Source organism: Excalfactoria chinensis, chromosome 1 (genome assembly GCF_039878825.1).
Source record: "Excalfactoria chinensis isolate bCotChi1 chromosome 1, bCotChi1.hap2, whole genome shotgun sequence".
Classification (NCBI taxonomy): domain Eukaryota; kingdom Metazoa; phylum Chordata; class Aves; order Galliformes; family Phasianidae; genus Excalfactoria; species Excalfactoria chinensis.
In genome coordinates this window covers 103,787,913-103,804,325 of record NC_092825.1, presented here as the reverse complement: position 1 = coordinate 103,804,325, position 16,413 = coordinate 103,787,913, and the positions used below count along the sequence as shown (strand labels likewise).

The window sequence follows — 16,413 nt, the reverse complement described above, 5'->3', positions numbered from 1 at the left end:
ATGGTATCCTGGGCTGCATCAGAAGAGGGGTGGCCAGCAGGGAGTAGGATTGTCTCCCTCTGCTCTGCCCTCACCAGGCCCCATCTGGAGTACTGTGTCCAGACCTGGGATCCCCAGCACAAGAAGGATGGGGAGCTGTTGGAGAGGGACCAGAGGAGGGCACAAAGATGTTCAGAAGGCTGGAGAACCTCTCCTGTGGAGAGAGGCTGAAGGAACTGGGCTTGAGCAGCTTGGAGAAGAGAGATCTCCAGAGAGACTTCATAGCAGTGTTCCAATACTTGGAGGGAACATTTAAGGAGGAGAGGGAGTGACTTATTACTGGTAGACAGTGATGGGACAAGGGAGAGTGTGTTTAAACTCAGATGGGGAGATTTAGATTAGATACCAGGGGGAAATTTTTCACTGTGGGGGCAGTGAGGTGCTGGCACAGCTACCCAGAGAAGCTGTGGTGCCCCATCCCTGCAGGCGGTCAAGGTCAGGTTGGATGGGGCCCTGGGCAGCCTGAGCTGGGGGGGGCAGCCCTGCCCATGGCAGGGATTGGGATGGGTGAGCTTTGAGCTCCCTTCTAACCCAAACCATCTTTTGAGTCTGTTGTTCTCTGATCTTCTGATTCTCTGATTTTCTGATTCTGTGAAAATGGGACGTGTAAAATGCTGAACAAGTCTCTTCCATGCAGGTAGTATTGCTGCTTAATGTGTACAGAGGATGGCTGCTATGTATTACCGCCTCTCCTGTCCCTTGCCCGCCACCTCGTTTTACCCTCCTTCACCTTCTGAGGAAGGACAGCCCACTTCTTGCCTCCCCACATTGGTTTAGCTGTAACTACACTGATACATCCGTATCGTTCTGCTGTTCTTCTCTGAGCATACACAACAGATGCTTTGCAGCGACATGCAGTGCCTCACCACCACCACCACCAGACTCCCACTCTCCCCGTATTACCGCGGCAGCCGCGGGGCGGGGCCGTGCTCTCAGCACCCGGGACAGCAGGCGCGCCCCCGCCGGCCATAACGGTAACGCAACGCGCGTGCCCGGTTGCCATCGCGACGTCTGCGACGCGGTGGCAGCAGCATGTCGGAACTGAGCGACGAGGAGGCCGAGGAGGAGGCCGAGCCTTATCTGGGGGTTCGGCAGGGAGCGGGGCCTCGGGGCAGGGCGGGGAAGGGAGGAGAGGAGTTACTGCTTGTGGGGGCTTTGATTCAGTAGGCCCCATGGGGAGATCTCAGGGTGCCACATCAGCAGGTGCGGTAGATGCAGAGGGAGGGCTGAGCTATTTTGGCTGGGACCTATTTTCTTCGCGGGTCATCCATGCTTTCCAGCAATGAATCAAGAAGGAAGGAAGGGCCCTGTGTGCTGGGATCTGAGGGGGGAGCCTTTGCAGGAGCAGCACATGCTGGCCAGGCCCTCCTGCATGCTCTGCTTGGAGCACAGCTGGAGCACCTTTGAGAAAACATGGCTTCCCCTAATTAGGTTGATTTCAAGCAGTTCTATTGCTCTAAAACAATTTTTCTAATTGCATTTGATTAGGAGTATGATGGTGAGCGCAATTCTGAAGGTGAACGGCACGGACGTGGGAAAGCAGAGCTGCCCAATGGTGATAAGTATGAGGGTGAATACAAGCATGGTCTCAGAGATGGGCAGGTGAGACAGTAACCAGACAGTGGCTGTGTGGTTGTGTTTCTGCAGTTCTGTGAGTCTCAGCACTGTGCTGAGTGAGAACTGACAAGTCTTTTATCTATATCAAATATCTTTTAGGGCACCTACAGATTTAAAACTGGTGTTTACTACGTTGGAGAATATCTTCAGAATAAAAAGCATGGCCATGGTACATTTTATTATCCAGATGGATCAAAATATGAAGGTAAAAACACTGAACACGGTTGCACAGATTTCTGTAATTGAAAAGATGTGTTTCTCCAGCTCCTGGAATGCAAGAAGGTAGCAAAGTGGAGATTATTTTAAAAAGACAAATTTGCTATAAAACATTTTCCTGTTATTCCTTTTTTACTATGAGCTCTGAGAGCAGTTTCATTTATTTATTTACTTATTTATTTATGGGGATTTACTTGAAATACTGTGAAAAGTGTGGCATTTAGTAGCAATTTGTTCTAGACGTGTCCTTATTTCAAGTGAGGCATTACACATCCTGAGAAATGCCAAGCATCGTGTCTAATCTGGTGCAATCTTGATAGAAGAGAGTATAATTGCTCACATCTAATCATATGTATGATGATTAGAATTGCTGTGTTCAGTATAGAGTCATACAATTATTTGAGTCAGAAGGATCCCTTAAAGGTCATCTAGTCCAACTCCCCTGCAATGAAAAGGGACACCTACAGCTACATCAGGTTGCTCAGAGCCCCAACCAGCCTAACCCTGAATGTGTCCAGGGATGAGGCATCCAGCACCTCTCTAGGCAAACTGTTCCAGTGCTTCATCATCCTCACTGCAAAAAATGTCTTCCTTATATACAGTCTAAATCTCTCCTTTTTTAGTTTGAAAGCATTTACCCTCATCTTGTCACAACAGACCCTGCTAAAGAGTCTGTCTCTCACACTATTTCCCTTCTTCCAGAAGAATACCTGAAACTCCCTGAATATCAGTTAGGCTTCAAGAAACAGAAGCCAAGAAGGCAGAGTTGGCAAAGACAGATAACAGAACTTAGAAATTCTGTGTATGGGGAAGCCTTTCCTTGATAACAAAGAGCAAAGAAGATAGTATCTCAATAGAGGAAGAAAATCATCTCAAGTGAAAACATTGGAACTGTCTTTGCCTCTAACGTTGAATTGTTCCTACACTTATACTCAGGTCAGAGGGTGGAAAGTTACTGGATAGTCTTGCATATGGAGCTGCTATCTACCCTGTTGCATCTAATGATGGTTCATCTCATCCGAGTTCTCATCCATTTGTCAGATGTATAATAAATCATCCTTTTCTTTGCCACAGAATATCAGTGCCTCTTTGATTTAATCTGTTTTGATATTAACATTGACATACTTAAACACTGATATGCAAATCAGATATGCTTAGATTTTAATCAACAGTTGTTTCCCATTTACTTGAGATTTTTTGTGCTCAGTGGGAAAGAGCAGGATTTGTTTGTTTTGGCAGTCAGTCATAATGGTGTCGTAGTTTTCTTTTCCTTGTCTAATGAGGTGTATTCTCCACTCAGTTGAATTAAACAAACTGACCACTATATCACATGACTAAATATACCACTTCTCACTGTGTTATTGATATGTTCTTATTAAAGGGAGCTGGGTAGATGATCAGAAACATGGCTATGGAGAATATACCTACCCAAATGGAGACACCTATGCTGGAGAATGGTTTAAGGACAACAGGTTTGTTTTATTCTTTCAGTGATGTTTGAAATCGCTCTCTGTAGCATCACAATACAATGGTTATTTTCAAAGTGTGGCTGACTGCAGCAAATCATGTGCTACTGGGTGGCATTTACATTTTAGCCCAACTTGAGCCATTTCAGCCACTTAAAAATATAGTTTTAATGCCTTAAGTATACCAATATCCCATGTTCTTCATATTTTTTAAGATAAACTTTTTTCTCCGTAGGCATGGACAAGGTACATACACCTATAAAGACACTGGATCTATGTATGTTGGTGGTTGGGTAAATGGAATCCAGGAAGGAGAAGCAGAGCTTATCCACTTAAATCACAGATATAGGGGCAAGTTTCTGAAAGGAATTGTAAGTGTGCTAGAAAATGCTGAATGAATTTGAACAGTTAGCATAAAACTTTCTTAATATGATCTGTTTGCACTTAAAATGACAAGCTAGATCCTGTTCTTGTGTGGTATTGCTTGTACCATAAATGTAGCAGATAAAACTGAATTGATCTGCAAGGAAGAAAGCCAAGTGTCTGTAACTTTGCTTTCAAACAGTATTACAGAATCACAGAGTGGTTAAAGTTGGAAGAGTCCCATACAGGTCATTCACTCCAAACCCCTGATCAAGCAGGGACACCCAGAGCAGGTTGCCCAGTACAGTGCCCAGGCACACTTTGAAGATCTCCAAAGAGGGAGATTTTACAGCTTTTCTGGCAACCTCTGACAGTGCTCCATTACTTTCACAGTACAGAAGTGCTTCCTGGTGTTTGAATGGAACCTTTTGTACCCATTGCCTCTTGTTCTGGCACTATGCGCCACTGAAAAGAGCCTCACTCCATCCTCTTTGCATCCTCCCTTCAGATAGTTATAGACACTGATGGGATTCCCACTGAGCTTCTACTTTCTCAGGATGAACAGTCCCAGCTCTCTCAGCCACTCCTCACAGGAGAAGTGCTTCAGTCCCTTGTTCATCTTTGTGGCCCACTGTTGGACTTATACCTGCATGTCTCTTGTATTAGTGTTGTTATTGACTAATGTATGAATTTTGTAGTAAAGCATATTTTACATTTATATGTGTAGAATTTCCTAACTTTATAGTTCTACTGACTTCTTTGCATCTCTTTGTGCAGCCCGTAGGTCGTGGTAAATACATCTTTGACGTTGGATGTGAACAGCATGGTGAATACATACAGTCAGAGCAGGTAAAAGAAATATTGAATGATGTACTGAATATCATATAATGCAGTAAATGATTGTTAATTAATATATAAAATACTTTAACATCAATATATACATGGTGTCCTAGATTTAGCTAGTCAAAAAAAGGTGCAAACTTGTGGTTTCTTCAGTACTAAATAAGGTTTCACCTTGCTTTTTTAATGTATCTTCCCCACTGTGTAAGCTTAGACAACTATATGGTATGATTTTTGCCCTGTTTGCAGATAGGAATGCTTTCTTAAACTTCAGAAGAATCAGGACCTGCCCCAAATATTTTAGGTTTATGTGGTTTTAAACCACACAAGAACATAGATATTTGTCTGTAAATTTAACTGGTGTTGTACTTTGTTCTGAAAACCAGAAAACACAGAAAATATTTATTACTGTATTTCTGAATTGCTTGATGTTATATCTGCAAAATGTAATTTGCAAAAGGTTCTTGTTTTGGAAACATGTCCCATCATTTTCCTGGTCCTGTAAGAAGCTTAATTTTCACAACTACTAATTGTAAAAGCAGCTGGGATCATGGCTCATTCTTCCCTCTCCTTCACTCATGAACTTCCATAAGTCTTTCTGATTAATATGATACAAAATAGCTGTCGAGATAAGAAATGTATGTTAATATTTTGATTTCAAGAAAATATTCCACGCTATACCTGAACTTTATACCTCTAATGTCCAACACATTAATTCCCATTACATGCTCTTTAAAAATTCATAGAATGGCCTGGGTTGAAAAGGACCACCAGATTAGGCTGCCCAGAGCCACATCCAGCCTGGCCTTCAATGCCTCCAGGGATGGGGCATCTACAACCTCCCTGGACAACCAGTGCGCCACCTTCCTCTGTGTGAAAAACTTCCTTCTGATATCTAACTTAAACCTCCCCTGTCTCAGTTTAATACCATTCTCCCTTGTCCTGTCATTGTCCACCCTTGTAAACAGACATTCCCCTTCAAGTACTGGAAGGTCACAATGAGGTATCCCCGGAGCCTTCTCTTCTGCAAGCTGAACAAACCCAGTTCTCTCAACCTTCCCTCACAGGAGAGGTGCTCCAGCCCTCTGATAATCTTACTGGCCATCCTCTGGACTCATTCCAAGAGCTCTGCATCTTTCTTGTACTGGGGCCCCAGGCCTGGATGCAGTACTGCAGATGGGGCCTCACAAGAGCTGAGTAGAAGGGAACAATCACCTCCCTCTCCCTGCTGGCTCCCCCTCTGTTAATGTAGCCCAGAACACAGTTGGCCTTCTGGGCTGCAAGCACACACTGCTGGCTCATGTCCAGTTTCTCATCCACCAAGACTCCCAAGTCCTTCTCTGCAGGGCTTCTCTCAAGGAGGTCTTCCCCCAGTTTGTATAAATACCTGGGATTGCCCTGACTGAAATGTAGAACTCTGCACTTGGCCTTATCGAACCTCATTAGATTTTCATGGGCCCACTTCTGCAGCCTGTCCAGGTCCCTCTGGATGGTTTCCCTTCCCTCCAATGTATCGACTGCACCGCTCAGCTTGGTGTTATCTGCAAACTTGCTGAGGGTGCACTTGATGCCATCATCTATGTCACTGATGAAGATGTTGAAGTGCTCTGGTCCCAAGACCGACCCCTGAGGGACACTGCTTGTGACCGGCCTCCACCCTGACACAGAACCATTAATCACAACCCTTTGGCTGCATACAGCCAGTCAATTCCTAATCCACTGAACAGTCCATCCTTCAAATCCTCTAATTCAACATCCTTCAAATTCTGTAATACAACATTTGTTTCATTATATAATTTCACTAAGTTTCAACTTTCTCCTACTGCATGCATTTTACCTTTTCCAAAATTTACCTTTATATTTTTCTGTCTCTACACTGAACCTGCAATTTTTTTATCAGTGGTATTTGGCTATTACCTTAAGAAACAGAGCCATATTACTTTGAGAGAAATGATGCTTGAATAGATCCCTCTCAGCTATTCTGTTCAAGGGGGAGACAAAATTTTACCTTTAAGAAAGAAAACTGGCAAGCATAGATCAGCAGTATCGGTCAGCCAGCTTCAACAAGGTTCAAAGCATAGTTTTCTTGCAAGATTTGCCGTTGAATTTCCTCCTCCTGTCAGTGCTTTAAAAGCCTGTCATGTTGCCATTTGAGCACAGGTAAAGAGCTTTTAATGCACAAATTCATCATCTTATCTACTCCTTTAATACTTAGAAGAAGAGATCCTGGATGTTGAGAGTTGTCTTTCAGGATAAAGGGGAGGAAGAAGAAGAAGAAGAGGAAGAGCCTGTTTCACTAGCTGAGCCAAAGTGGAAAGCAGAAGAAATTACTAAATTAATACTCTGGATGCCCAATGAGGAAAAAGGAACCCCAGCAGCAGATGAAAAAGACAAAACACAAGCGAATGCAGGTTTGTTCTGATGGATGTCTAGAAACCCTTTGTTTTGACTATCCTGTGAAGCCATGTTTTTCATATCTAATTTTGAGTACTGTGAGAGGGATTTTATTTCTTTTTCCTCATGTTTTTTACCCTGCACTTAATACTGGGGGTTTCTGGGCCTGTTCGTAAACGTGACAGTATATATGCACATTTGTTCTACCTCCCATAGCATAATAAGATACAACTATCTTGGGAAGCCTGTAAATCATTTTAGTCTATGTCATCACCTTTTATACAAACTTGATTATAAATTGTTGCAAAAATATGTGCAGGTTTTCTCAAGTGAGTAAAGTCTTAGGAGTTCACTCCGTTATTAGTTGTGGCATGAAAACAATGACTGAGTACAAAGTAAAAATTAGTTTTCTTCAGAATTTCTAATTTCTCATATTTCAGTCACTGATGAATCTGCTGAGCATAGGGATGATGAGCCTTCTCTTCATGAAGTATCCAGTGACGTTTTTAGCTCAAAGGATGCAGAAGATGAGGAAATAAGGGAAGGAGAAAATGAAGGAGGAATGTACCAAGGTGAGGAATGATGGACACGTGCTTGTTCTTCCATGTACAGTCAGGTTTGGAAAAGATACATGTCAATTGGATGCTACTGGGTGGCCCATTATCAGGCTAAAGAAAACATGGGGATAGAACCCCTCTAAAGCTGTAAACTGGTTTTGAGTAGTCAAATTCATATATTTACCAGTACAAATCAGTGATACCACAGTGCAGCATTACCTGTGCAATACAGTGTTGACAGCACTTGAAGAGCTGAGTTTAAAAGTGATCACATTTGCAAGCTTTCTTTTGTACAAACATGAGAGTAGCCTGGGGAATTCAGGTATTTTTGAACACACAATTTTTGTATCATGAATAGAACTGTATCTTCTATGTCCTCTCAAGTCAAATAAGAAACAAGTCTTAGGTACTGTTATATGTTATGATTTGGAGAGACAAAGGCTAGTGTCTCACTGATTGTTCCTCTTAAAAGGCTAAGAGCTTTGAAATTTGGATGCTCAGGTTTTCTTCCAGGCAGCTCAGAAGCCCGTTTTTATTCAAAATTACAAAAAGGCAACATAAAAGGAAGCATCTGTGTTTACCCATACATAACTTATAAGCCTCCATTCAACTGTGTTTTTTCTTTTTGCATTTGTTAAATGTTAACATTTACAAACTTCTGATGTAGGAAAACATTAGATAAATTTCTCCATCTGTAGTCAACACATTTAATAATAAATCAAAGCAAAGTAGCGATCAGAAAGGCTGTAAAAAAACCTTGAAAATTGCATAGAGGTATAACAAAAACATTAAGGGCAGGTCTTGGAATTCTGTTAATTAATTTGCTCTCTTTTTTCACTCATCACCTCTGAAGGTAATCTCTTGCTTCAGCACAGACTAGCCAATGAGCTGATCAGGTGTTTACAATTGACATCATACAGAATCCCTCAGCTGGGATCAGATCCAGCAGAAACAGAAGCAGGCTTCCTGCATAGCTCTGCTTTGGTCTTGGCAAGAATGCATTGAGCTTGATTTGTCTCAAAGTCTGTTGGACTCAAATAATTTTTATTGAACTTGATTCCAACAGATTTTCTGGCCTACTACATAAAGTAGATCTGGGACCTGCATTGTTTTCTGTTTGTTTGTTTTTTAGTAGTAGTAGTATTTCTTTAAGGGCAAACGTATCCATGCATCTGTTAGAGATTGTATAAATGCATATTCTAATGTGTAAGAAAACAGGAATGCAATAGGTATTTTTGAAGGTCTTTTAAGTGCTTTATTTCTAGAATCAGAGGGCTGGATTTTCCAATTTTTTTTCAGCATAATACTGCCATACTTAATTAGCAATGTATTGTGCCCCTTTATATTTTCAAGATTAAATTACAGTTAGAGGAAATGGTTTGAAAATATGTGAACTGTGAGGAGTGGATGTAGCAAAAAATCGTATTTCTTGCTGGTTTATATTCTCTGTCCTGTGACCATCATTTTTACCACACTGCAATTCCATCCTTCTAACTTCATGTTTCTATGAAACTCCTCTGAACAGAAGATGTTCTTTAGCTATTCCTGAGTTACATACAGACTGGCTGGCAGTCACTGTGTGTGTGTGTGTGTGTGTGTGTGTGTGTGTACAGAGTCTGCCTGCCAGCTAAGAAACAATTTATGTCAGTTAAGTTCAAGAACTGGTAACAAAGGAGCAGACAGCATGCTTCTTGAATTATGTTTTAGGCTACTAGAATTGTTTTCCAGTATTTTATTACAAAATTCATTTCAGCTTTCTGCTTATTTTTTTTTTTTAAACTTTGCCTTCACAGGAACTGCTAGTTTAGAAGATGAGGAGGAATCAGAGGAAGCAGAGTAATTGGATACAACTGAATTCAAATATAGGCAGAAAAGGAAATTGCAGAGTAAATCATTAGTTAGGGTAAACCTGCAATATTTTTATTCGTATCTTTGTTATTTTTTGAATAAACATTTATGTCACTGTTCTGTCTGGAATATACCTCTCCAAAACTTTTACAATCCCAGAGTGCGCCATCTCAGGACCGTTTTATTCCATAGCGGCTGGCAATTGTTGAATTCAGTATGGGATCATTCTGGATCTATAAAGTTGAGTCCTCACATATTTATGGAATCAAAGTTCTGAAACACTTGGCATGATAGTTCTAAAGTAGAACATATATGCATCCAATAACTGAGTGGACCACTTGTGCCTGTGGTGAGTAGATTGCTTTTGGTGATTTATGTTCATTTCTTCACAGGAAGATAGATGATTTTCAAACCTAATGAATACATCAGTATTGCCCAAAACTTCAGAATGTTATGTCCATCTTGGGAGTTAGTTAACATGCTCGAATCTGGTCTTAGAATCATTTATGTTGGAAGTGAACTCAAGAACTACAAGACAGCTCTGTCTGCATCCACTATCACTGGACCACCGAGTATAAAGCAACATTACTTACTGTAAGCTGTTATCGCTGTTCTCCGAAATACCAAGCTTAAATCTCTCCTTGCCTGATTTGCAAACCTGTTGGCAGAGATGCTATTATTCCACTTTGTTAAATGGCTTCTGTATTTCCTTTTTCCTCCAAGCCTGACCCATGGTGATGAAAGTCAAAGCACTACCTCTAGTAACAGTCATATTACCAGCTGTTAATCCTCAGGATTGCATCCCCTCCTACTTGGCCTCTTCCAATTGAGAATGAAGGAGGTATCCTGTGGGTTCCCTTGTCCTTTGACAGAATCCTGTAGTTACTCTTATTTTGCTCCCTTGGGAGTATAGTTGATAGTCACACCAGTGAGCAAACAAGGAGGTAATGCTCATTGGACAGGATGAATTTTGGCCATGCTTCTGCAATACCCACAATCTGGTCACTCATCAAGCAGAAAACCTCCCATGACAGTATAACTGGTACACAGACAAGTGTCTCTATCCCCTAAGGGAAAAGACCTCCAGCTGCTAACACTTGCTGCTTCTTCTTAGTGTTGGTGCTTCATCTGGAGCCAGTTAGCTTAGATGCCTCCCTTTACAGTCCTTGTTCCCCTCCCTTGCCTACTGGGCCTCAATGTTAACTCTACATTCAGGTCTGAGCAAGAATAGTAGAACATTTCTCCTGCTGCTGGAAGTTATGAACTTTAACAAACTCCCTCAGGGGAGAATCCTTCCAGCACTCCATCCAGTGCAGCCCCTAGCCATCCCTTCAACCTCACAAGTCAGGCTTATGCCTCAAGAGAGGCCCCGCTAATACCTCATTTGCCCTCCCTACTGATATACAGTCTGCACACTTCCTACAAGTCCTTTATGTGATCGTGCAACATCTAAATCACTACACAGAGCCTCATCAAGAGGCACCAACTCAGATCATGGATGCAACATCCCCCTGCCCAATCCAGGTCTAGACTGACACTACTGATACCCCAAGGTTATGCACTTTTTCTTTTGGTGGCAGAGATCAGGCCCAGTAGCTCATGAGCATTGGCGAGCCAATGTCCCACACAGGAGGAAAGATTCTGCCTTCACTCAGCACCCAAACAGTACCTTCCCCTCAGCCTCCAAAACACAAATCAAACAATTAGAAAACAAACCAACTAACCAAAAAAAACCACCACCACAAAAAACAAACAAGCCAAAAAATCCCAACCATCAGTACCTAATGAGCAGGAACCAGTCAATCAGAAGAGAGCTACCAGGAGATTTCAGCTAAAGAAGGCCTCTAGAAGCTACCAGAATCCAATCAAATGGCATTCTATACATAATAAGTTAAAAGTAAAGAGCAAGGTAGAGCTACACAAAATATTGTGCAAAAGGTTTATTCTACAGTCATATCTTTCACTTTTTCAGGTGGGGGGAAAAAAAAAAAAGCTGCTCTGAAACATTGTTTTCCTTATAATACATGATCAATACCTTAATCATTAGTAGGTGCATCTGTTTAATTTACTTCCTTATAGTACTGAGATTACTGGTTGTATTGTTTGTTAATATACAGATGGTAGCAAAGATGGTAACAAACATATAGAAGTAATAAGCAAAGGGAAACTCACCAGTGGTGATGCCTTAGCTGAAGAAGCTGGGGCAGTCCTCACTGGAGAACAATCTCCAAGAGATGCTGCCTCAGTGGGAGTCAGCCCTTAAATGAGGTCTCAGAGGGGATGGAGTTGAGCTCCACCCCTTCCGGGAGCACAGCTACATCACTCTCACCTGTGCTCCCACAGCTGACCCCACACTTGCCTCAGCTGATTAATCAGAGGTTCAGGCTGTGATTACCAATCTCCCATACACTGGTTTAGATGTTAATGGACTTGGAGTTAGAGGCAGAATGTTGCTGGCCTGCAGCAGTTCGCTTTTGAAGTAAGGTATCTGGTTTGGGCCTGATTAGGGTAAGAGATGTTAAGCTGGCATTGCTGAAACAGGACTTGAATTTTTTTATTCATAAATTTTAGTTTGGGGGAAAATAAAAAAAAAAAACTTTTAACAAGTTCCTTTTCTCTACAACTCAACCACTCCAGCAAAGATATGCTGAGAAGTTTAAACTAGTGATAAATATGGATTAAGAGAAAATGGGGATTGTGAGGTGAGTGCCACAAAATAGAGTTTATTACTTCTCCCTGATGTGTTTCTCCTATCAGAAATGTCATAGCGTGAAATTTCCCACACAAACTTTTCCCCAATGCCTTACATGTCTTTTTGGCATTTTCTTGTCACATCATTGTGACTTCAGTAAGCATTTTCAGAGGTGATTGATTGTCTTTTCCTCTTTTGGCTTTATTTGGAGAAGTGATGTATGATTACAATAGCTTGATCAAAGCATACTTAGCTTGATAATCTTTTAATAATAACTTACAAATCATTAGTTTACCAGCTGTTTACTCACTATATTTTACTCTAAACTTGAGAAACATCAACATATATTTCCCCATTCAATTCCATTTAAAGGTAATCTTCCGTTGAACAAGAGTTAATTCTTGAAGGATTTAGGAAATTACCTTTTCCCCTTCAGCACGCAGTGCTGTACTCTTTATTAGTTCCTTAGTGACCTCCAGTGGCAAAGCTGTGAAAAGTGCAAACTGTCTGGAATGCAGCTAAGAGCATCTGAAAGCCTCTATGGGTTAGAAAGGGCTCCTGAGAAGATGGTTTACTCCATTGGGAAACCAATGCTTTTGTAGAAGGAGGCATTTCATTTCACTGTAACTTTCCAAAGAAACCCTAAGGAGAAATTGTAAATTCATTAATAGTAATTCCTTCATCCCTATTTTGGAGAGAAACACCCGACGAAAAGTTGTTGCACTGAGGTGTGCTAGTCCCTCTCATCCTTCTGCCTCCTCACTTTTCAGCAAAGACGAAAGACAACATTAGTCATGTTTGAGACCTGAATAATGTGCTGAGTATAAGAATCAGGAAACCCAATCATATTTCACTTGCAGAGCTCTATCTTCCCCAGAGATGGGATTCTTTTCACAGTGAAGAAGGAAGCTTACCAAGAGAGCTCATTGCAGCTAAAGAAGGCACCTGGAGTTCTCAAGTTCATCTCACACCAAGAAAGCCTGGAGCATGCCTACTTCCTCCTGAAAGTGCACATATTTTAAATCCCTTCAGAGAGATGCCTATTTTACATTCACAGCTGGGGAAAACAAACAAACAAACACAAAACACCGAGCCATTCAATTTTTCCTTTTTCATCCACTTTATCCAGGGGAAAGTCAAGTCATTTTCCAGCATGCTACGCTCTATAGACACAAGTTACAGGAAACATACTTTCTGCCTTATTTTATAAATCCTAACTTCCTTTGAGGGTCTGCAGGAGGGAAATCTTGCAGTATGTGGGCCTTAAAAGACTGCAACAATTTACTCACATACATGACCCAAAAGGTGATGTCCTCTTGAAAGGGTCCTTGGTAGCTTTCCCTGTTCAGCCTGTAGGCTCAGCAAAGAGATTACATGTTTCCCTATGAGACTTGACAGGACATGGCTACAGAAAGGCAGTGCACATGCAATGCTTTGTTAACTCTTACATTCACTAAGAACACCAGAGTGCTCTGCAGGTAATAGCTAAAGGTCCACAAGCTGTAGCCACGTTCATACCAAGCTGTTCCTGAGCTAACTGATGCTATTATTAACTAGAGTGAAAAATGTTAGAATTATCCTGAGAGTGTTTATCCATGTTTGGCATGGACACAAAGATCTCCTCCCAAATCGCTACTAAGCCACGTGGGCGGATGAAGAGCAAAACTACAGCAAAGATGGTATCTTGCCTTTTAGCCACGCAGAAGAGCACAGCTGACTAGAGAATCTGAAATTGTAAGTACCTTCCTCATTCTTCCATTCAGAATACATGGCATGGCTCTACTGATGAAGGAGAGCAATTTACAATGCATTTGCCAACCTACAAAATCACAGAGATTTTCACCGGCAGAGGCATTTATACAAATGACTCTTCAGAGGCTTTTAAAATAGCACAGTTACTTTCAAGTAACTCCCTCAAGTATAGTAATGTAGTAGGTGATGTTAAATTGAACACCACAATGTAAATTAACAATTTCTGACACAAGTTCTGTGTGACCATAAAACCCCATTTCTTAAATCCATCTAGCTTGCTATTTTTTCAGAAAGACTGATGCTTCAGCAAGCTTCTTTTGAATAAGCTGGTACTTTTAATGAGTTGGTACTGATAATATTTCATGTTTTATATTGCATGTTATTATTTATTCAGTGTTCAAGCCCACAGGTAACAAGAGAAACCAAGCAGACACCTGGGAAACAATGTCTTAGCAACTAAAAAAGTCAGGGTAAAATGAGCTGCAAAAGGTAGAAATAAAGTCGTTATATTTTAAATGTGTTCTGTCAAAATTATATTGGTGAATTTATGTAAACAGATTTGCAACATAAATCCCCACTGTGGATTAGAAAATATTTGTATGTTAGTAGCATCTCTATTTGCTTCTCCCCTCCAGCGAAATATGAGCATCAAAGTGCTTCAGATTTAAGCTCTTGTTTTCCAAACGCTTAATTACACAAGTAGTTCTATTGAGGAGGCACCTTCGGGTGAGTTGGGTTGAATGTTTTTAATCATCGTGCTCCTATTTTTATTTTTTGTGAGAGGAAAGAGATGCTGCATCCTGAGTTTCCGTACCAAGAGTAAAGGAAGCTCAGAAAGATGCCAGCTGGAGGTTTTGTACAGGTTTTCTCCATTGGAGTATGCAGAGGCCATGTCTACTCACATATTCAGAACAGTTTGTGCTCCAAGACATTCCTAAGAAATACACCAGATTTGGGGAAATGTTGGTACAGGGTTACTAGGCTTGTTTTCCAACCCCATCAGCCTCAGGAAAGTAAAGCTCTCATGAGCTCCCTGGCTCAGGAGCTCACAGTTTCTTCCCCCTCCAACTGAAAAGAGCATGGAGAAATAGCCACTTAGTTATTTAACCTAAGAGTTTCTCATGGTAGTACAAAACGGTGTAGGATGGACCCATAAGTCATCCACAGGGCCTAATCTATGAGATAAACACCCATGAACCTACCAGTTATCTTTGCTCCCAGGCCAGTATGGAGAGTGTGCTCCTATGTTGCCCTCTCACAAAAGAGACTGGGGCATTCTGGTCTTTACCACAGCTTTTAGATGCTTTCTCAGTCTGTCATCTGAACTGTTCTGGCCCGTTGCTTAACTGGGGTCACAGATGGATACAGACAACAATATCCGTTTCAGCAGACATGGCCTTGGGTTATATGGCCCATGGGTTAGTGGGTTTACTAGCCTATGCTGTTCCAATCCTAAGGGCCCCTTCCAACCCAACCCATTCTGTGATTCTATGATTCTGTGAACTGCAGAAATGGAAGAGAATGGGTGAATGGACAATTGCTGCTGCCAGAAGATGCTGAAGCTACTTTTGAACATCAGACTACTGGGAATTTGCTTCCCAAGCAAAGTTCTGTGGTCAGGGAAAGAGTGAGGCTGCAAGACCCACCAGGAGGTTTACTCCACAAGATATGGAGGAAACAATAAGAACTGTGAATCCAAGACTAGTTATCAGCTTCTCAAGCTTCACACAATAATTGCTTTGATGTTATGATTAATAGCCAGAATATTGCTGAAGGATACAGACACTGTGTTTTAGGACACAGTCCTAAAACTGATATTAGAGTCAATTGGCCTCTGCAGACCCTTCGTGAGTGGTATCAGATCTCCACGAAAAGCTGGACTGTAGAATTTGATGATTCACTAAGTCCTACCTATGCACCAGAGAACAATACTCTGTTTATTCAAAACTTCTATGCTGTTCCAAGTCCAAAGAGGCACGAACGCTTTTATTTTTAATCATCCATTTAAAAAAAGCACTAAAAGATCAAGGGCAGATCCACCAAAAACTGCTGCATATAATCTTTTCAAAAATTATCCTTATGTTCCAGAGTATTTCAGTAATAAATCCTCCAAGACAGTCAAAAATCTACCTGACAGCTTTAATCAATGCTTGATGACTTGAAATGGTGCAAAGGGAACTGAAATAACTACTGTTCTGAGTCAAGAGATTTTCACATTTGCTTTGAACAAATATCAGTGCAGGCAAAGGGCTTTGGAAAAATCAGGACAGACACCACAGATTTGCTCTTCTGCTTTTCAGAAGAACAGGACTCAAGTGTCTCTTCAAGTTGCTTAAAATCATTACGAAATGATGAATTTCTTTGTTATTGTCTCTTCAAAGATTATGGGTGGAGTGACTAATCGAGCATTCCTCATTCTTGTTAAAAAACAGTGTGTCGCTCCCCTCCTCCCCATGCTTCAATCACGCCTAAAGATCCTATATAGGCACACAAGGCTGAGGTTTTCTTTTCCCACGAGGTGTCACCAGAGATTAACTTCACTGTACGGCTTTAGCAAACGAATTTACTGCTCTGTTTTTAAGCTATAAGCAAAACATTCAGATCTTCTACGTGATACTAGAATTATCTG

The 16,413-nt window shown here is 41.3% G+C and overlaps 1 protein-coding gene across 1 annotated transcript; it reads left to right on the top strand.

The window, feature by feature from the left end:
• Positions 1-1,006: 1,006 nt before the first annotated feature.
• Positions 1,007-9,469, top strand: RSPH1 (radial spoke head component 1). Its single transcript, XM_072349620.1, has 9 exons — positions 1,007-1,125; positions 1,528-1,641; positions 1,756-1,861; positions 3,254-3,344; positions 3,574-3,709; positions 4,479-4,550; positions 6,793-6,952; positions 7,376-7,507; positions 9,286-9,469. The coding sequence occupies exons 1-9, from the start codon at positions 1,072-1,074 to the stop codon at positions 9,330-9,332; spliced, it is 912 nt and encodes a 303-aa protein (XP_072205721.1). The 5' UTR covers positions 1,007-1,071; the 3' UTR covers positions 9,333-9,469.
• The last annotated feature ends 6,944 nt before the right edge of the window (positions 9,470-16,413 follow it).

Coding starts and splice junctions, on each gene's coding strand:
- RSPH1 (XM_072349620.1), top strand. CDS start 1,072: ATGTCGGAACTGAGCGACGAGGAGGCCGAGGAGGAGGCCGAGCCTTAT. Junction 3,345..3,573: donor GAATGGTTTAAGGACAACAG/GTTTGTTTTATT, acceptor TTTTCTCCGTAG/GCATGGACAAGGTACATACA. Junction 4,551..6,792: donor AATACATACAGTCAGAGCAG/GTAAAAGAAATA, acceptor GTTGTCTTTCAG/GATAAAGGGGAGGAAGAAGA.